General features: G+C 50.5%; 1 protein-coding gene across 43 annotated transcripts in view; it reads right to left on the reverse strand.

The window, feature by feature from the left end:
* Positions 1-201: 201 nt before the first annotated feature.
* Positions 202-21234, reverse strand: part of PKIG (cAMP-dependent protein kinase inhibitor gamma) — a 99168-nt gene continuing 78135 nt past the window's right edge. For 17 of the 43 annotated variants that reach the window (XM_008274485.4, XM_008274479.4, XM_008274480.4 and 14 more), the window contains 2 exons: positions 2635-2808; positions 202-906 (listed from right to left, as the gene is read on the reverse strand). In XM_008274485.4, the coding sequence (XP_008272707.2) occupies positions 827-906; positions 2635-2782 (228 nt within the window). In that variant the 5' untranslated portion in view covers positions 2783-2808 and the 3' untranslated portion in view covers positions 202-826. Of the gene's footprint in view, positions 907-2634; positions 2809-7856; positions 7969-21234 lie in introns of all 43 variants that reach the window. The other 26 variants (XM_070051804.1, XM_070051795.1, XM_070051798.1 and 23 more) reach the window with 3 other exon arrangements.

A 21234-nucleotide genomic window follows, 5' to 3' on the forward strand; every position in this document is an offset into this window, starting at 1 on the left:
CTGGGCTGGCATGGGGGGTGGTGAGACTGGGCAGAGCGGGGCCCCGGAGAGCTCGGGTGGCGGGGGCTGTGAGGCCGGGCGAGCCCCTCACGCCCCAGGGCTCAGAGGGAAGCCCTCCCTTGGGGGTTCCTGAGCCAGCAGCGCGCTCGGCCGGAGCAGCCCCCGGGTTGGCTGCTGCAAGGAGACAGGAGCCTCAGCAGGTCACATGGACACCAGCGTTTATTTCCTGGGGCCTGAGCATCACTGATGTGGGCAGAGGGGTCAAGACAGATGCATGTGGTTTTGAGCCAAAATCCTTTCCCTGAAAAAGGGCTTGTGAGGCTCCCAGGGGCCTCGGGGCTGCGTGGAGAGCGGAGTTTAGCTTAAAAAGGCTTTACAAAAGTGAATCCACGGTCAGTACCCACCCAGTCTGCTGAAAAAGGTTTAAAGGTTTTAAAAAGGTTAAAAGTGTTTTTTTTAAAAAAGGGAGGTGTTGACCTGGTTGGAGCTCCAGAGGGGGGTTGGTGTCGGGACGAGGTCCCTGCCCAAGAGGGCGATCTGGGGGAGCGGGGGCAGGCCCAGCCCCTGAACAGGGCACCCACTGAGTGACATCCTGGGGCGGCAGTGTCTGTGGAGCGTACCTGGGCTCAGTGAGGAGGTGCTGGGAAGGCGGAGCCTGGGGCTGCCGCCAGAGGGCGTCCCCGGGGGTGTGGGGGGGTCCCAGAGGCCTCAGGGGTCGTTCAGTCTGGCCTGGGGCATGGGGCTCAGAGAGGAGGCTGCCGGCCAGGGCTCCTGTTCCGGGAGGGACAGTGGTTCTCTCTTCCAGCCTCCTTGGACAAGGTCAGGCTCAAGCTGAAGCGGTGCCGTCGCTGCTTTCGGGCTGGCTGCTGGCCTCCTTGTCTGCGGTGCTCGCCTCCCCCTGGCCTGCTGGAAAAGCGAGAGAGGGACAGGTTTCTCTAGGCACAGAGACATGGGGTGGGGTGGGGGGGTGATTGGCTAAGCCCAGGGAGCAGGACGGGATGAGGCTGGGCAGTGGTGGCCCAAGGGAACTCAATCTGGTCTGTGTTTTCCCAGGGGAATGTACGCAGTGTCGGTAGTGTAACACTTAGGCTGGGGGTGGGAGCCCTAGAGCAAGCCAGCCAATGCCAAGTGCCCAATGGGTGCTCACAGGCGCAGGGCCGTGTGGGAGCAGGTGGCTGGGCAGACCAGGAGGTGAACTGGAGGGAGTGCCCCCCTCCCCCACCTAGCACCTCCTCCCAGGAAGCAGCAGTCTCTGGTTAGGGTCCACCCAGATGCAGCGTACCGCCCCAGCAAGCAGGAACTCTGCAAGCTGCCCAGTGAACTCCACCACGCCCTCCGAGGGGCCCTGCGTGAGCCCCTTCAGCCCATGCACTCTGCTTCCTGAGCTAGAGAGGACGGTGACATCCCCCCAACGCCCGGCCCCGCAGCCGCGGGCCTGTGTGTGGTCACCTCGCCAGGGCGAGGCTTCCTCCTGACCAGCCCGGCCCCTCGGCCATGGGCAGGCCCTCGGGCCGTTCCTTCTGCCACCCGCTGGGGGCCTCGCCTGTTTCACCATCAGGCAAAGGAAGGAAGCACATGTGGTCCCTGCAGGACCCTGCACAGCGTGCTTGGCGAGGCTTCCACAGGACCAGCCACAGCCTTCCAGGCAGCTAAGATAGGGGCTCCCAGGGCTGTGAGGTCGGAATGTTTGGGGTGGCGCCTGGAACTCTGCATTCCCTCTGCTGAGGCCTGTCACTCCTGCCCAGACTCTCCCCTGGCGGGCAAAAGCCACGGACCCAGAGGACCCACATGCCACGGGTCCCAAGTCAACCTCCTGAGGGCCCGGGGCCAGTGCTAGGGTGGAAGGAGATAAGACCGAGTTTGCTGGAGCCGAGGGTGGGGACAGCGCCTGGAGAGCACCATGGCAGTGTGCCCGGCGGCACAGCTGGGCTGCTGGTCATGCAGTCAGTTGGCAACCAGGCCTCTCTCCCATGTGCCCAACACCACCAGGCACCGAGGGCACGGGACCCAGACCCTGCACTAGAGGTTGGGGGGGAGGGGTGGCATGCCCCTTGCGGTAGCGGGGGTGAAGGGGCGGAGCGAAGCGAGAACCACGGGCGGCTGTGTTAAGGACCAATAGGGCCTTTCCAGAACGTACAGGGCTTGATGGGAGCAGGGAGAGAGGGCACAGGGGAGGAAGATGAGGGTGGAGGCTGGAGACTACTGTGCCTGCAACAGGCAAATCGCCTGGCTCCTGTGGCTTGCAGCTTGTCCCTATATAAGGTGGGGGTGAGGGGCATGCCCTGTCCCCACCCAGTCCTTTCAAGCCAGGGCTTTGCACTAGGGTTATATGGGGAAAACAGGGTCCAGGTCCTCCCAGAACACCAGACAGCTGCCAGGCAGGTGGGGGCCACGTGACAGTCACAGCCTGGGGGGTGCAGGGCGCAGGGGCCTCTGGCAGCAGTAGCTGGTGTCTGGGGGGACTCCAGGCTGGCGGGTGCTGCGTTCCCCCTACACACTTCCTCGGCCAGGAACACAGCACCTGTTGGGCTCCTAGTCAAGCAAGTGACTCCTCGGCTGAGACACCTGGCGCCCTCCGACCTGCAGCCCCGCGGTCTCTCCAGCCACCCCCAGGCGGCCCCTGTGGCCTCTGACCTGTGCCCTCGAGGGCCAGCTCGCCCATGGCTCCAGCCAGCTTCCTCACGCTCACAGCCTCCGAGTCGCCCTGGATGTCGGGGACTGCGTTCCGGCGGCCCGTGCGGTCGCAGGAGATGAAGTCCGAGTAGGAGGACTCGACCTCCATCACGCCTGTCGCATCGCTCCGCAGGCCTGCAGGGACGGGGACAGGGGCAGAGGTGAGCGCAGAGCGCCCCGCAGGCGAGACGCAGTTGGGGATCTTCTGGTGCCTGAGCAGAAACCCTGGCACACTCAGAGGACAAACAAACCCAGACAGCACTGTCACCATCGCTCAGAACACGCGGCCACTCTTAGCCAGCGCCACGGGCCCTGTGCTCACAGCTGCGGCCTACTAGGGGCAGCAAAACCTAGCGAATGAGGGCAGGGCAGGAAGAGCGTGGTGGATGGAGGAGCCCGGGCTAGACCAACTGTGGCTGGGGTCAGAGGTGCCATCTGAGCCGAGACCCAAGGCTGAAGGGCGTTACAGAGAGAGGGGAAGAAGACTACAGCGACGGGAATGGCCAGTGGAGGGGGGCCCCGCCCCCAGTGACCTGCGGGGGCAAGCAGGCAGGATGGATTCCGGATGCCATGTGGAGGACTGTGTGCAGGCAGTGGGGAGTTAAGTGTGGGCCACAGCGAAGAGGAGTGACGGAGGAGGGTCCCAGAATGGAGCAGGGCTGGGGACTGCAGCTCTCTTGGGCCAGACCTGAGCTTTCCTGCGAGGGTGGGGGTGGATAGGCAGGCAAGAGCAGAGAGGAGAGAGACGCTGTTCCTACAGCGACAGTGGCTGACAGCCTGGGGAGAAAACCACGCCCATGGAGACTTACTATGGGGCTTCAAGATGGCGTCTGGCACGGCGGTGCCATCACTGCTCGGGATGCCTCTATCCCGTATCACAGTGCCTGGGTCCCACTCCCTACTAATCTTCCAGTTGACGGAAGACCTGGCTGTTGAAACTTCGAAGTTCACTCAAGTTGCGTGATCTTATTTCTATTTTCCATGGACTCTCTGAAGTCCCCACCTACACTGTATTTCACACCCTACTCCGGAACAGGGCACCATGATTCGTCTATCTGCATACTTGGGAAAACAATGACTGATTTGATCGGCCCCCTAGAAATGAACATGGGCTTGCCTGAGAGCACTAGGTTTCTGTAGAAATCTCTGTGCTCACCCACTGGTGCAGTGTTGTGTCACAGTGGACTAAACCACTGTCTACAGTGCTGGCATCCCCTCTGGGTGCTGGTTTGAGTCCTGGTTGCTCCACTTCCGATCCAGCTCCCTGTTGCTGAACCAGTGGAAGATGGCCCACATTCTTGGACCCCTGCACTCATGTGGGAGACCCGGATGAAGCTCCTGTGTTTAGCCAAGCCCAGCCTCAGCCCTTGGGGCCATCTGGGGAGTGATAAAAGCATAGCATATGGAAGATTGCTCTCTCCCTCTAACTCTTCCAAACATTTCATATAAAATGAATCTTAAGAAATCTTTGGAGGCTGGGGCTGTGGCGTAGAGGGTAAAGCCGCCGCCTGCAGTGCCAGCATCCCATACAGGCACCAGTTCAAGTCCCGGCTGCTCCACTTCAGATCTAGCTCTCTGCTGTGGCCTAGGAAAGCGGTGGAAGATAGCCCAAGCCCTTGAGCCCCTGCACCCGCGTGGGAGACCTGGAAGAAGCTCCTGGCTCCTGACTGGCACAGCTCTGGCAGTCACAGCCAATTGGAGAGAGAACCAGCAGATGGAAAACCACTCTCCTCCTCTCTGTGTAACTGACTTGCAAATAAATCTCAAAAAAAAAAAAAAAATCTTTGTACTGATTCCTGGTTATTTCCTTAGAGTATCTTCAAAGTAGTAGAATTCCTGGTGAGACAATTTTTAGACTTCTGACACATTTCCAAGTTGGCACAGTGGTATAATGATGAGAACTAGGATTAAAAGAATTTTAAATTGGGGCTGGTGCTGTGGCATAGCACATAAAGCCACTGCCTGCAGTGCCGGCATCCCATACGGACCCTGGCTTGCATCCAGGCTGCTCCCTGCCAATGTGCCAGGGAAAGCAATGGAAGATGGCCCAAGTGTTTGGGCCTCTGCACCCATGTGGGAGACCTGAAAGAAGCACCTGGCTTCGGATCAGCTCGGCTCCAGCTGTTGTAGACATTTGGGGAGTGAACCAGCACATGAAAGATCTTTCTAACTCTGCCTTTCAATTAAAAAAATAAAATCAAATTCAGGGCCCAGCATCGTGGCACAGCAGGTAAAGCTGCCGCATATGGGCGTGGGTTTGTGTCTCATCTGTTCTACTTCTGGTCCAGCTCCTTGCTGATGGCCTGGGAGAATCAGGAGAGGATGGCCCAGGTGCTTGGGCCCCTGACACCCTGCCTTCAGCCTGGCCCAGCCCAGGCCGTTGCAGCCGTCTGGGGATTGAACCAGGGGACTGAAGATCATTACCATCCCGCCCCATAACTGACTGTTCCAGTTTCATTCCCACCATCAGCACACAAGTCTGTCCATTTATCTGCAGCCTCACCAACAAGAGGACACAGCTGTTATATTACTGAAAGGCTACTCTGAAGGGGGATGCTAGGATCATTGAGAATTATGATTTTCCTTTTAAAAAATGTACTTGAAAGGGAGCCGGCACAGCAGGTTAAAGCCCCAGCCTGCAGCACCAGCATCCCACATGGGCGCTAGTTCAAGTCCTGGCTGCTCCACTTCCAATCCAGCTCCCTGATAATGTACCTGGGAAAGCAGCAGAGGATGGCCCAAGTCCTTGGGCCTTTGCATCCACATGGGAGACCTGGAGGAGGCTCCTGGCTTCTGATCAGCTCAGCTCCAGCCACTGCAGCCATTTGAGGAGTGAACAAGCAGATATAAGACCTCTCTCTCAAGGAGTTCCAAGATGGCGGCGTAGGGAGGGAGCCTACTGCTCTAGTCCAGGAGAAGATAGTTTAAAAAAAGTGGAGTGAGTACAGTCTCAGGGAAGAGTTAGGGAGAAAATGGCAGAAGAAATGCTACAGTAATTAGAGACACTGTGCAGATGACAGCCTGCGCACCAGCATTGGAAAGGGAGACCAAACTGCAGCAGCCCAAACCACTGATGCTAGAGCTGCAGGAGCCTCGAGGGAACCCGGCTTGGAGCCTGGAGGGATAATGTACCTGCCAAACTAGAGGAGAAAAAAAAGAGGAGGGACACATTTCTCTCCCTGATCACTTTACAATGGTGTCCTGTAACAAGCCCATAGAGCAGGCGCCATTTTGGACATACGTAACAGCTGCATCAGCTTGTGCCTGGGCCCAGCAAGCAGCTGAGTGGAGGCTCCTGACTCTGGTGGGGAGAAGTAACAGGGGCTGGGAGCTTGTGACTGTGGGAGGCTTCTGCGCTGAGACTATGAAAAAAACTGAGGCTGTGTGGGAGGACTCACAGTGTGGATGGGAGTCTGGGCAGTCACTGTGGGAGACTCCATACACTCAGGGCTTCCTGGTTACCTGGTGAGGGACACTGCTGGGGAATCTGAGCTGACACTGAGGACTTTGTGTGGTCTTAGGCCAGAGTGGACAAATATGCCTACTGGGGCTAGTGCTCAGGTACTGGCCTCCTTTGAGGTGAGGCACTCAGCTGAGCAGAATAAACTTCCCTTCTGATTAAAAAAAAAAAAAAAAAAAAAAGGGGGCCGGCGCCGCGGCTCACTAGGCTAATCCTCCGCCTAGCGGCGCCGGCACACCGGGTTCTAGTCCCGGTCAGGGCGCCGGATTCTGTCCCGGTTGCCCCTCTTCCAGGCCAGCTCTCTGCTGTGGCCAGGGAGTGCAGTGGAGGATGGCCCAGGTGCTTGGGCCCTGCACCCCATGGGAGACCAGGAAAAAGCACCTGGCTCCTGGCTCCTGCCATCGGATCAGCGCGGTGCGCCGGCCGCAGCGCACCGGCCGCGGCGGCCATTGGAGGGCGAACCAACGGCAAAGGAAGACCTTTCTCTCTGTCTCTCTCTCTCACTGTCCACTCTGCCTGTCAAAAAATAAAAAATAAGGCCAGCGCCGCGGCTCACTAGGCTAATCCTCCACCTAGCGGCGCCGGCACACCGGGTTCTAGTCCCGGTCGGGGTGCCGGATTCTGTCCCGGTTGCCCCTCTTCCAGGCCAGCCCTCTGCTGTGGCCAGGGAGTGCAGTGGAGGATGGCCCAGGTGCTTGGGCCCTGCACCCCATGGGAGACCAGGATAAGCACCTGGCTCCTGGCTCCTGCCATCGGATCAGCGCAGTGCGCTGGCCGCAGCGCGCCAGCCGCGGCGGCCATTGGAGGGTGAACCAACGGCAAAGGAAGACCTTTCTCTCTGTCTCTCTCTCACTGTCCACTCTGCCTGTCAAAAAAAAAATAAATAAAAAATAAAAAATAAAAAAAAAATTTAAAAAAAGGATATTTACCACGCCAAACCTGGGTATGTCACCTTAGGCATGCCCTTCACCTTGGAGAACTGAACAGAGCTCCCTGGCCACACCCAATACAAGCCTCTACCTATTCACTGAAAACAGACATTCCACTACAGAGGAATAGTACAAAGATAAAAGCCACCATAGCAGAAAAAAGAAAGAAAGCCGACAAGCACCTCCACAAATACAACAACAAGGCACCAATTCAAGAAACAAGAATAAGGAAGACAACATGACTCCCCCAAAAGAACACAACACGTTCAATACTAGATTGTGAAGATGATGAGATGGAAGAAATGCAAGAAATGGAATTCAAAAAACTGATAAGATTACACAGAAATAACCAGAAGCAAATGCATGAACTACTGAAATCCATACAGGACATGAAAGAAAATTTCCCCTATGCATTTGAGATCTTAAAGAGAAATCAAAATGAAATGAAGAATTCAACAAAACAAATTAAAAAAAAATGCAGTGGAAAGCCTTAGCAAAAGAATATGTGAAGCATATTGGACTTAGAAGACAAAACACAGGAAATTATATAGTCAAACCAAAAACAAGAAATTAGAAAACTATAAAACACTATTGGGAATCTATAGGATACTATCAAACAACCCAACATGGATTCTAGGAGTTCCTGAAGGATTAGAAGGCTTTATTAGTGAAATAATAACAGAAAACTTCCCTAATTTGGAGAAAGAAAGGGACATCCAAGTACAGGAAGCACAAAGAACTAATAGACATGACCAGAAAAGATCTTCCCCACAACACATAGTAATCAAACTCACCACAGTAAACATGGAGAGAAGATTCTAAAATGTGCACGAGAGAAACACCAGATTACTTCCAGAAGATCTCCAATTAGACTCACAGCGGACTTCTCATCAGAAACCCTACGGGCTAGGAGAGAATAGCGAGATACAGTCCAAGTCTTAGGAGAAAAAAACTGTCACCCCAGAATATTATCCCCTACGAAGCTCTTACGAATGAAGGTGAAATAATGACCTTCCATAACAGTATTTGTCACCACCCATCCAGCCCTGCAAAAGATGCTTAAGGATGTGTTGCAGAGAAACACAGAACCATGGTCATCAATAAGAAAGAAGGTAAAGGAAGAAAATCCCTCAGTAAAAGATCAAGGGAAGCTCAAAGAATAAATTAGGAATGTCTTTGGAAAAATGGCAGGGCAGGCTAGCGCCGCAGCTCAATAGGCTAATCTTCCACCTTGCAGCACCAGCACACTGGGTTCTAGTCCCGGTCGGGGGCCTGGATTCTGTCCTGGTTGCTCCTCTTCCAGGCCTGCTCTCTGCTGTGGCCAGGGAGTGCAGTGGAGCATGGCCCAAGTGCTTGGGCCCTGCACCCCATGGGAGACCAGGAGAAGCACCTGGCTCCTGCCTTTGGATCGGCGCGGTGCGCCGGCTGCAGCGTGCCAGCCGTGGCGGCCATTGGAGGGTGAACCAACGGCAAAGGAAGACCTTTCTCTCTGTCTCTCTCACTGTCCACTCTGCCTGTACAACAACAACAACAACAACAAAAAATGGCAGGGCAAAGTCATTACTTATTAATAGTCAACCTTGGCTGGTGCTACGGCTCACTTGGCTAATCCTCCGCCTGCAGCACCGGCACACCAGGTTCTAGTCCTGATTGGGGCACTGGATTCTGTCCCGGTTGCCCCTCTTCCAGTCCAGCTCTCTGCTGTGGCCAGGGAAGGCAGTGGAGGATGGCCCAAGTGCTTGGGCCCTGTACCCGCATGGGAGACCAGGATAAGTACCTGGCTCCTGCCATCGGATCAGCGCGGTGTGCTGGCCACAGCGGCCATTGAAGAGTGAACCAATGGCAAAAGGAAGACCTTTCTCTCTGTCTCTCTCTCTCACTGTCCACTCTGTCAAAAAAAAAAAAAAAAAAAAAAAGTCAACCTTGAATGTAAATGGCCTCAACTCCCCAGTTAAAAGACAAAGACTGGCTGAATGGATTAAAAAACAAAACCCATCTATTTGCTGCCTACAAGAAACACATTGCACCAACAAAGATGCACACACACTGAAAGTGAAAAGATGGAAAAAGATATTCTGTGCCAACAGAAACAAAAAAAGAGCTGGTGTAGCTGTCCTAAAATCAGACAAAATAGACTTTAACACAAAAATTGTTAAAAAGAGACAAAGAAGGGTACTATATATGATTAAGGGATCAACAGGATGATGTAACTACTATAAACATATATGCACCTAATTTCCGGGTACCTGGCTATTTAAAAGAATTGTTAAGGGATCTAAAGGGAGACATAGACTCCAATACAATAGTATTGGGGGACTTTTTTACTACACTCTAAGCAATGGACACATCAACCAGACAGAAAATCAGAAAGGGAACAGCAGATTTAATCGACACTATAGACCAAATGGACCTAACAGATATCTATGGAACTTTTTATCCTACAGTTGCAGAATACACATTCTACTCACCAGTGCAAGGAACTTTCTCTAGAATTGACCACATGCTAGGCCATAAAGCAAGTCTCAGCAAATTCAAAAAATCTAAATCATCTTGGACCAAAATGGAGTGAAGATGGAAATCTGCAACTCAGGAATCCCCAGAGCATATGCAAACACATGGAGACTGAACAACATGCTCCTGAGAGAACAGTGGGTCATGGAAGAACTCAAAAGAGAAATCAAAAAATTCCTGGAAACAAGTAAAGATGACAACACAACATATCAAAATTTATGGGATACAGCAAAAGCAGTATTAAGAGGAAATTTTATAGCAATTGGTGCCTAAATCAAGAAATTAGAAAGGCAGCAAATAAATGAGCTATCAATGCACCCCAAGGATCTAGAAAAACAACAGCAAACCAAACTCAAAACTAGTAGGAGAAAAGAATTAAAATTAAAGAAAACAAAATTGAATGAAAAAATACAAAAGATCAGCAAAACGAAGAGCTGGTTTTTTGAAAAAAAAAATAAATAAATAAAATTGACAGACCATTGGCCAACTAACCAAAAAAAAGGAGAGAGAAGACCCAAATCAATAAAACTAGAGATAAAAAAGGAAATGTAACAGGCCCCACAGAAATAAAAAGAGTCATCAGGAATTACTACAAAGAGCTGTATGCCAACAAACTGGGAAGCCTAGAAGAAATAGATTCCTGGACACATACAACCTACCTAAATTGAACCATGAAGACACAGAAAACTTAAACAGACCTGTAACCAAGATGGAAACTGAATCAGTAATAAAGGGCCTCCCTGCAAAGCAAAGCCCAGGAATGGATGTAGTCACTGCTGAATTCTACCTGACATTTAAAGAACTAACTCCAATTCTTTTGAAGTTATTCAAAACAATTGAAAGGTAGGGAATCCTCCCAAATTCTTTCTACAAAGCCAGCATCACCTTAATTCCTAAACCTAAAAAAGATGTAACAGAGAAAGAATTACAGACCAATTTCATAGATGCAAAAAAATTTCATAGATGCAAAAATCCTCAATAAAATTCTAGCCAATCTCTTCCTTTCCTTCTCTTCTGTTTTCCCCATTCTGGGCTGCTGTGAAATCCCTTGTTGCTCTCCATCTTTTTCTCTCATTTCCTCACCATCCTTTCCTCCATCTCCGGGACACTGGCTCCGTTTAAGCGACGGCTGGAGACTCGGGGCGAGTGAGGGGGGTCGGCACAGAGTGGTGATGGAGAGTGCCCCTTCTAGGGGTGGACTGAACCGGGTGCATCTACAATGCAGGAATCTGCAGGAATTCTTAGGGAGCCTAAGCCCTGGGGTTTTGGATCGATTGTATGGGCACCCTGCCACCTGTCTGGCTGTCTTCAGAGAGCTCCCATCTTTGGCTAAGAACTGGGTGACGTGGATGCTCTTTCTGGAACAGCCTTTGCTGCAAGCTGCCATAGCCTTGTGGGTGAAGGAGTTCAGCAACTCTCTGCTATGGCCTGGGAAAACAGTGGAGGATGGCCCAAGTGCTTGGGCCCCTGCACCCACATGGGAGACCCAGAAGAAGCTCCTGGCTCCTGGCTTCAGATTGGCCCAGTTCTGGCCAATGAGGCCATCTGGGGAGTGAACCAGCGGATGGAATATCTGTCTCTGTTTCTGCTTCTGCCTCTCTGTATCTTTGCCTTTCAAATAAATAAATAAATCTTTTTTTAAAAAAAGAAAAAAATTCTAGCCAATCGAATCCAACAACACATCAGAAAGATCATCCACCCACAGCAAGTAGGATTTATCTACTTATAATCTACTTATACATATCTTTGGTATGCAGGGATGGTTCAACATTTGCAAATCAATCAATGTGATAGCATCACATTAACAAACTGCTGAACAAAAGCCATATGATTATCTCAACAGATGCAGAGAAAGCATTTGATAAAATACAATACCCTTTCATGATGAAAACACTAAGCAAATTGGGTATTGAAGGAACATTCCTCAACACAATCAATGCAATTAATGACAAACCCATGGCCAGTGTCATACTGAATGGAGAAAAGTTGGAAGCATTCCCATTGAGATCCAGAACCAGACAAGAATGCCCACTCTCACCACTGCTATTCAATATAGTCCTGGAAGTTTTAGCCAGAGCCATTAGGCAAGAAAAAGAAATCAAAGGGATACAAATTGGGAAGGAGGAAGTCAAATTATCCCTATTTGCAGATGACATGATTGTATATATAGGGAATCCAAAAGTCTCCACTAAGAGACTACTGGAACTCATAGAAGAGTTTGGTAAAGTAGCAGGATATAAAATCAATACACAAAAATCAACAGCCTTTGTATACACAGACAATACCAAAGTTAAGATTGAGTTTCTTTTTTAAAGATTTATTTATTTGAAAGAGTTACACAGAGAGGAAGGGCAGAGAGAGAGAGAGAGAGGTCCTCCATCTGTTGGTTCACTCTCCAGATGGCTGCAATGGCTGGAGCTGCGCCAATCCGAAGCCAGGAGTCAGGAGTTTCTCCCGGGTCTCTCACGCGGGTGCAGGGGCCCAAGGACTTGGGCCATATTCTATTTCTATCCCAGAGAGCTGGATCGGAAGAGGAGCAGCCAGGACTAGAACCGGCGCCCATATGGGATGCCGGCGCTTCAGGCCAGGAGGCCAGGGCATTAACCCACTGTGCCACAGTGCTGGCCCCTAAAACTGAGTTTCTAAGATCAATCCCATTCATAGTAGCTACCAAAAAAAAAAAAAAAAAAATCAAATATCTTGGAATAAATTTAATCAAGGAGGTCAAAGACTTCTACAATAAGAATTACAAAACATTAAAGAAAGACATAGAATACCAAAAAATGGAAAAATCTTCCATGTTCATGGATTGGAAGAATCAATATCATCAAAATGTCCATGCTTCTAAAAGCAATCTACAGATTCAATGTAATACCAGTCAAAATACCAAGGACATTCTTCTCAGATCTAGAAAAAATGATGCTGAAATTCATATGGAGGCACAGGAGACCTCGAATAGCTAAAGCAATCTTATACAATAAAAACAAAGCCGCAGGCATCACAATACCAGATTTCAAGACATACTACAAGGAAGTTATGAAAACATCCTGGTACTATTGCAAAAACAGATGGATAGACCAATGGAACAGAATAGAGACACTGGAAATTAATCTGAACATCTACAACCAACTTATATTTGACCAAGGAGCTAAAACCAATCCTTGGAGCAAGGACAGTCATTTTAACAAATGGTGCTGGGAAAACTAGATTTCCACATGCAGAGGTATGAAGCAAGACCCCTACCTTACACTTTACGCAAAAATCCACTCAACATGGATAAAGATCTAAATCTACAACCTGACACCATCAAATTATCAGAGAACATTGGGGAAATCCTGTAAGATGCTGGCAAAGGCAGAGTTCTTGGAGAAGACCCCAGAGGCACAGGCAGTCAAAACCAAAATTAACAAACAGGATTACATCAAATTGAGAAGTTTCTATATGGCAAAACAAACACTCAGGAAAGTGAAGAGGCAACTGACAGAATGGGAGAGATTATTTGCAAACTATACAACTGATAAAGGATTAGTAACCAGAATATACAAACAGATCAAGGAACTCCAAAACAACAAAACAACCCAGTTAAGAGATGGACAAAGGTCTTAAACAGAAATTTTTCAAAAGAGGATATTCAAATGGCCAGCAGACACATGAAAAAATGCTCAGGATGACTAGCTGTCAGGGAAATGCAAATCAAAACCACAATGAGGTTTCACTTCACCCTAGTTGGAATAGCTTTCATACAGAAATCAACAAATAACAAATGCTGGTGAGGATGTGGGGGAAAAGGTACACTAATCCACTGTTAGTGGGAATGTAAACTGGTAAAGCCACTATGGAAGACAGTTAGGAGATACCTCTAAAATTTGAATACAGATCTATTACATGACCCAGCCATACCATTCCTGGGAATTTACCCAAGGGAAGTAAAATCAGCATATGAAAGAGTTATCTGTATCCTCATGTTTACTGCAGCTTAATTCACAATAGCTAAGACATGGAATCAACCTAAATGCCCATCAACCAAAGACTGGATAAAGAAACTATGGATTGTGTACACCATGGAATACTACACAGCAGTAAAAAAAAATGCAATCCGGTCATTTACAGCAAAATGGATGAATCTGGAAAAACATCATACTTAGTGAAATAAACCAGTCCCAAAGAGACAAATACTATATATTCTCCCCAATCTGTGATAACTAATAGAGCACCTAAAACAAAATCGGTAGAAGTGAAATTGACACTTTGAGAAGGGATGATTTGAGCTGCCCTTGTTTTGAAAGTCAAGAAACAGTTTTTTGTTTTGTTTTGTTTTTTTTCCTTCATAGTATTCGTTGTACTTTTTACTTAACAGAGTTAATAATATGTGTATAAAGTCAACTGAAAATAGATCTCAGCAAAAAATAAGAGTGGAAATAAAAGAGAGAGGAGGAATTTTGTAACTGTAAAGCTGTATAGTTCTGCATACATTCCTATGGACTTACTTATAAGGGTATAGTTTAAAAACTTGTCATGGGACTCTAAATCCCATTAAGCTTGGTGGTAAAAATGCCATCTTAATTGTTAAAGTGATCATATTAAGTGTTAAAGTGAACATATAGATAGGATTAAGTGTTAAAGTTATCTTATTAGGGCTGGCGCTGTGGCTCACTTGGTTAATCCTCCACCTGCAGCGGCTGGCATCCCATATGGGCACTGGGTTCTAGTCCCGGTTGCTCCTCTTCCAGTCCAGCTCTCTGCTGTGGCCCGGGAAGGCAGTAGAGGATGGCCCCTGCACCCACATGGGAGACCAGGAGGAAGCACCTGGCTCCTGGCTTTGGATAGGCACAGCGCCGGTCATAGTGGCCATTTGGGGAGTGAACTAATGGAAGGAAGACCTTTCTCTCTGTCTCTGTCTCCGTCTCTCTCTCTCTCTCTCTCTCTCTCTCTCTCTCTCTCTGTCTATAACTCTGACAAATAAAAAAAAAGTGATCATATAAATAGGATCAAGTGCCTGGTAATAATAATAGAATTAAAAAGGGAGTATGTTCCAACATGGGAAGCAGTCCACACAGTAGACTCATAGAATGACAATCGCTTTAAGTAACACTCTGACCTCAGAATCAGCCCTTAAGGCTTCTTGGTCTGGCTGGAAAGCCAATGAGAGCATTTCTGGCATGGAAAGCCAAGACACTGTGGCAAAAAATGTTCTATATGAAGGGTCTCTGTGAGTGAGACCCCAGCAGAAAGAAGGGGCCATCAAAGAGGGATGTACTTTTCTCTAAAGGGAGGAGAGAACTTCCACTTTGCTTATGGCCTTGTCCAAATACTGACAGAGTTTGTGGACTCAAAAGGCTTCCATAGCCTGGGCAGCTCATGTCAGGAGTCTTGGGTGGTCACTGACATCATACATAAGAGTGCCAATTGTTAAATTAACAAGAGTCACTGTGCACTAACTGCCAATGCAGGATCTCTGTTTTCAATGAGTTGTAATATGAGAGTTAACTGTATAACTAGTTCTCAGTTTTTTTCTGTGTGTCTGTCTATGTGTGTGTGTGTGTGTGTGTGTGTGTGTGCAAATTGTTGAAATGTTTATTTAGTATAGAGTTGGTCTTCTGAGTACAAAATTAATTGAAAATCTATCTTAATGGAGAATGGGACTGGCAAGGGGAGAGGGAGGAGGAAGAGGGTGGGAAGAATAACTATATTCCTAAAGTTGTACTTATGAAATTTGTATTCCTTAAAAATAAATTAAAAAAAAAAAACAAAAAAGACCTCTCTTTCTACCTCTTTCTGTAACTGTCTTTCAAATAAATAAATCTTAAAAAAATTTATTTGAAAGGCAGAGAGAGAGCGAGCGAGCGCTCTTCTAGCCACTGACTGGTTCCCCCAAAAGCCTGAAGAAGCGAGGGCTGAGTCAGACAGAAGTCAGGAGTCAGAACTCAACCCTTGAGTCTCCCACATGGGTGACAGGGACCCAGCTACTTAAGCTAGCACCTGCTGCCTCCCTGGGGACCTTCCCATTCCAGGAAGCTGGAATCAGGAGTGGATCCACAATTTCAACCCAGACACTCTAATGTGGGACATGGGCGTCCCAAGCAGCATCTTAACCCCTGTGCTGAACACCTACCCCTGTGGTTTTCTGAAGCCAATTAAACCACAGTCACCTCATGGGCAGGGGCTGCCTGCAGCCCCTGATCAGGGAGTGGAAGGGACGGTCTGAGCACAGGAGGGCTCACCGTCCGGGGCAGATGGCCCAGGAATACCCAGTGCCCGCTGTAGTGGGGTGGGGTGTACCGGACCAGTCAGTAACAGTAACGCCACTCACTACCCATCGAGCTGGGCATTTTAGGAACTGTGAAGCATGCTTCAAACAGATGAGCTCGATGTGCCTCCGTCGGTATAGCGAGACGTCTGAGATCACCTGATTGAAAGATGCAGGCTACCGACAGCACCTCAAATAAAACTCACTTTCTGGGGGAGAAAGAAGGTAGATACATGAAAAAAAATCTGGGGCCAGTGCTGTGGTGTAGAAGGTTAAGCTTCCTCCTGCAGTGTCGGCATCCCATATGGGCAATGGTTCAAGTCCTGGCTGCTCCACTTTCCAATCCAGCTCCCTGCTAATGCGCCTGGGAAAGCAGAGGATGATGGTCCAAGTCCTTGGGCCTTGTATCCACTTGGGAGACCTGGAAGAAGCTTCTGGCTCCTAGCTTTGGATCGGCCCCGCTCCAGCCCTTATGGCCATTTGGAGAATGAACCAGCAGATGAAGACAGATTTTACTCTCTCTCCCTCCCTCCCTCCTTCTATTTCTGCCTTCCAAATAAATGAATATTTAAAAATCTGAAAAAGCCCCACAAGTCAACATTGTCAACCATGGTTCTTTGTAACAGGAACTTTCACTTTCAATGTCTGTTTTTGTAATGCTTGAGGTTTTGATAAGCCCAATTATTGTGTAACGCTTTCGGAAGGTAACTGATGTGGGCAGGAAGTACCCGCAGAGCACCCAGGGTGGGGCTCGGTAAGCGCTGGGTGTATGCACCTACGTGTACAGGGAAGGGCTGACCGTATGGAGGCTGGGTCCACGGCCTCCACAATACCTAGCTCAGAGGAGACACCTCGAGAATGAATTGGGGGCAGTGGGTGTTGCGGCACAGGTCAAGCCACTGCCTGGGATGCCTGCACCCCAAAGTAGAGTGCCTGGGATCAACTCTTACCTCTGCCTCTGATTCAGCTTCCTGCTAACAAGCATGGGAGGCAGCAAAGCGAGGCTCAAGTCCTAGGATCCCTGCCACCCATGTGGGAGACCCAGATGGAATTCTGGGCTCCTGGCTTTGGCCTGGCTCAGCCCCAGCTGTCGTGGCATCTGGGCAGCAAACCAGTGGATGGCAAGACCTCTCTCTCTTGCTTTCAAATGAATAAAAATTAAAAAATATAGGGGCATTTAAAGATCAGACAGGGAGACAAGGAGGTATCCTGGAGTAGAGAGGAAAAGATGAGTACACGTGACCTCAAACCCCAACTCCCGGGGCTGGCTTTGGGGCACGGCAGGTTAAGCCCCGCTTGTGTCGCCGGCATCCCGTATCCGAGGGCAGGTTTGAGTTTTGGCTGCTGCCTACTAACACACCTGGGAAAGCAGCAGATGTGGACCACCCACATGGAGACCAGGATGGAGTTTCTGGTTCCTGGTTTTGGCTTGGCCAAACCCCAACCACTGCAACCATTTGGGGAGTGAACCAGTGGACAGGAAATAGCTTGCCAGCTCGTGTTCCCTTTCAAACAAAAATAAAAATTAAACAAAAAAACAGCTCAGCCACTGACCCTTGGGGCAAGACCCTGTCCTCTGGGGCCGTTTCCCTACCTGTTAAATAAAGGTGGGGCCAAACCCCAAGGCAATTCCCTCTATCTCCAGAAGATGGCGCACCCAGCCTACGGTGGCTGCCTCGAGAGCAGTTGCCCTAACCAGGCTCTGTGCTCAGCTGAAAGAGTTCCAGAGGTGGTTCCTACTCCTGCTGAAAGCAGGGAGACTGCTGGAGGCGTCAGAAGAGGGGCACGGCCCGCCGCAGTCACTGCAGGCAGGACGGCCACGAGGCGCGCTGCCAAGTCCGGAAGTGCAAGCGCTCATGTCCCACGGCAGCTCCAGAGGCAGGTTCCCAACCACACCCTGGTGCACTGCCCCTGACTGGCTGCACCACCTACCAGCGCCACCGCTCCCTCCCTTCTCATCCCAACAGGGGTTTCCATCTGGACCTCGTCACCCACGCTGCAAGGCCTCACCCTGGCCCCTGAGCCAGCACAGGGGGCTGCTCAGTCCCAGCTCCCTGAGCGCCCACTGAATTAAGTTCTTCTCTGTCCTTCTGTCACCCCACCCCCACCCCCGCCTGCCTTTGAAGAGCGCGCCCCGGTTGGCCAGGCCTCTGGGCACCCTGCGGGGCTTCCCGCTGAATGGCCTCCCCGGGACTCTGCCCTCACCTTTGCTCTGTCGGGTCTCATACACTGCCCAGTGCTGGCAGCTGACACTCCTGGCACGGGGAGAGAACTGTGCCAAGCTCAAAGGCCAGTCCTGGAAAACATCAGCGGAGCCAACACGCTCTGGCTGTGCCAGCGCTCAGGGCGCAGGACCCGAAGGTGAGCCTGGGGTTTCTCCTCTCCCAGGTGCGCTCCGGCTTCACTGTTCTCCCACATCTGTATTCGTCTCCACTCACCCTCTGCTCTTTAAAATCAGCACAAGGGGGAATCACGGCAGACAATGGCCGTCCTCAGACCCACCGCCGCGGGCGTCAGGCCTCTGTGGGGAGGCTCAGCGGGGCAGGAACCCTGCGTTTTCCACCAAATCAGTACACGATATCTCATTCCAATGGGCAATGCAGAAATGTGGACGCGTTTGACAAAGCCATATTCAAGTGAAGTTTCAGGCATCAAAATTAGGGATGAATATTTTTTAAAGACACATATACCTGTTGTTAAATGGGAAACAATTCCAATGATATAATTACACATCAATTATGAGTGATTTTTTTCTAAATTTTTTGCAGGGAAAGTATTCATTTGATTTTTAGCTTCATTTTTGAATATATTTGCAATATTATAAAACTTAAATGGTACAGAAGGTACTTGAGTCCCTGCCACCCGTGCGGAAGACCAGGGTTGGGTCTGGGCTCCTACTCTCTGCCTGGCCCAGCCCTGGCAGCTGGGGAGGGTGCATTTGGGGAGTGGGCCAGCAGATGGAAGATCTCTGTCCCTCTCTCTCTTGTTCTAATAAGGTAAAAATTCAAAAAGATACATAAAGAAGGGGCTGCTGTAGCATGGCAGGTTAAGCCACCTCCTTCAACACCTGAATCCTGTCTGGAGGCCATCAGCCACTGCTTCCCAGATGCGAACAGGGCGCCAGTAAGGAGTGCAGCGAATCCTGTGGCACCACCAATCCCCTGCCATCCTTCTTCCATCGTGGTCTTTTAAATCTAGAAACACTTCCCGATCACCCTGAAGCCACCCCCGCACAAATTATACCAAACACTGGACACAACCCAGAGTCCCTAAAGCACCAAACATTCTTGTTTTGGCCGCTTGCTATCCTGAGGTCTCACCAATTCAATGACTTCCCCACTGAAGCACTTCGGAGTTGTTTCCACAAAAGCAGAACGGCCACATCTGAGGACCTGAATTTTAAAACTGCACTAGGATTGTCAGGCTGCCCTCCGCAGAGGTGAGTTAAGACGGCTCGGCCGTTTTGTGCTACTACGACCCAGCACCCGAGACGGGGTCATCTGTACAAATCAGGGACTTCTTACTGTTCTGGAGACAGAAAAGTCCAAGATCCAGTTCCAGTTCATGAGAAGTTTGTAACAATCTCAATGAAGGAGATCCCAGAGCTCACCTGGGCCATGGTTCCTCAAAGCAGGGTTCCCAACCCTGGTCCAGAGCTCCTTCTCCCAGACCACGTTCCTCCCCCCGACCCCCAGCCCGGGGCCATGAGTCCCAGAGAGAACCACACATCTAAGGGTGGGTGCGTGGTGTGTGGAAGGCCTAAGTGCAGGAGTCCCAGCAGTGACACGGGCAGCTCGGAGCTGTCGTGAAGATCCAACGCCTCGAAGCCGCACACACAGTCTGGAAGTCACAGGGGCATGGGAGGCGTGCAATCAGTAAATCACTAGCACCGGCCCTCTGCAGGGGACAAGGTAAAATTTCCCTTTTGACATTTCAATCAACTCCGCTGTTGTTGCTTGCTACAGAGGCCCAAACTTCTACTTCCACAAGCGTCGGGCCCCTGGCTCATGTGCACTGCTACAGTAGACAGGCCTAGCACATGGTTGAAGTTTAATGAATATTTAATGAATGAGTAAATAATAGAAGATGCTCTACATTCTCAGGTAGAAAGAGCCTGTGTCGTAACGGTGGCTGCAAGACCGGCTCCACCGGCATGCAGTGTGTGACCCGACAAAGGGTCCCTTCTTGGTTCCCAGCTCCCTCCCCCCATCTGCAGCATGAAGGTTGAAATATGACCACAAAGTCTCCTCCAGTCCTAGCAGGTCACTCACTGTTCACTGAGCGCCTTCTAAATCCCAGGATTGTGCCAGGCGTGGCACACACATTAGATGCTAAAGAAGTCACTTAGGACCTGATACGAGAGAAAAAGTATTGAGCCAGTCAAGGAATGGATCGGCACAGGTGGCGCTATGTGCTAGGCAAGAACAGGAGAGGGTTCGCTGCAGGCAGACGGGCTGTCCGAGGTCAGATGGTTAGGGAAAGGTCCTAAGGAGGTGACTTTGGGCTGAAACCTACAGAGAAAGGCCAATAAAGGGAGATCCGGGCAGAGCCAGCAGACAAGGCGAGACCGAGAGCGATCGACGATCTCCTATCTCAGCTCGAGTCCCGGGGTGCTAGAGAGTGAAGCTGTCTCTCCCTGATTCTCAGGCGGCCTTGGCACCTTTGTGGGGCCTGGATGCCCGGGATGGCAGAGAGCAGCCCCAGGTCAGAGGCTGTGGCGCCTGCAGGTGCCTGCTCGGGCAGTCAGGTCTCCCCACAGGAAGCCACTTCTCCCCGGGGTTTGTGATGCTCTCCCCGCCCCCAGCTTTGTAAACTGAAGAGGCCCCGGCTCTGCCGAGAGCGCCACGGGCCGTTCCCGTCGGTGGCTGTGAGTCTTCATTGCTCAGGCAGATTCCGTTACAACTACAAGCTGCTTTCCAAATATACTAGAAAGGTCATTTCCTGTTGTTTTTTCTTTCTAAAAAATTCAATATTTGCAGAAATCACACAAAAAACAAGCAGGCTTTGCAGAGGACATGAGCACAGAAGCGGGACTTGGTCCCAGGAGACAGGACTCGTCAGGGGTGGGTCAAACGCTCTCCAAGTCTTCCTGGACAAAGAAAGGGCTGTGGAAACCCGATGGCAATGCCAGGGCCTACTGAGCGGGCACTCCCCAGACTCAAAGGGCAACGGCCTCTCTCTGTGACGGGAACCCAAGAACCAGGCAGTGCCGAGGGGAGCAGAAGAGGCAAGGCTCCACGCTGAGCACACTCCCAGAGCCTGGAGAGGGCAGGGCTGCTGCCTGCAGCCATGTGTGGAGGCTCCGGTGCCCGGGGCACGCCCAGGGCAGGGGCACACCCAGGGCAGGGGCACTGGAGAGGAGCCTGTCTCCCGCCAGGACAGACAGCCTGGGCCCTGACCCCTGCACTGGGTGC

This window comes from Oryctolagus cuniculus, chromosome 11 (genome assembly GCF_964237555.1).
Source record: "Oryctolagus cuniculus chromosome 11, mOryCun1.1, whole genome shotgun sequence".
In the NCBI taxonomy this organism is placed as follows: domain Eukaryota; kingdom Metazoa; phylum Chordata; class Mammalia; order Lagomorpha; family Leporidae; genus Oryctolagus; species Oryctolagus cuniculus.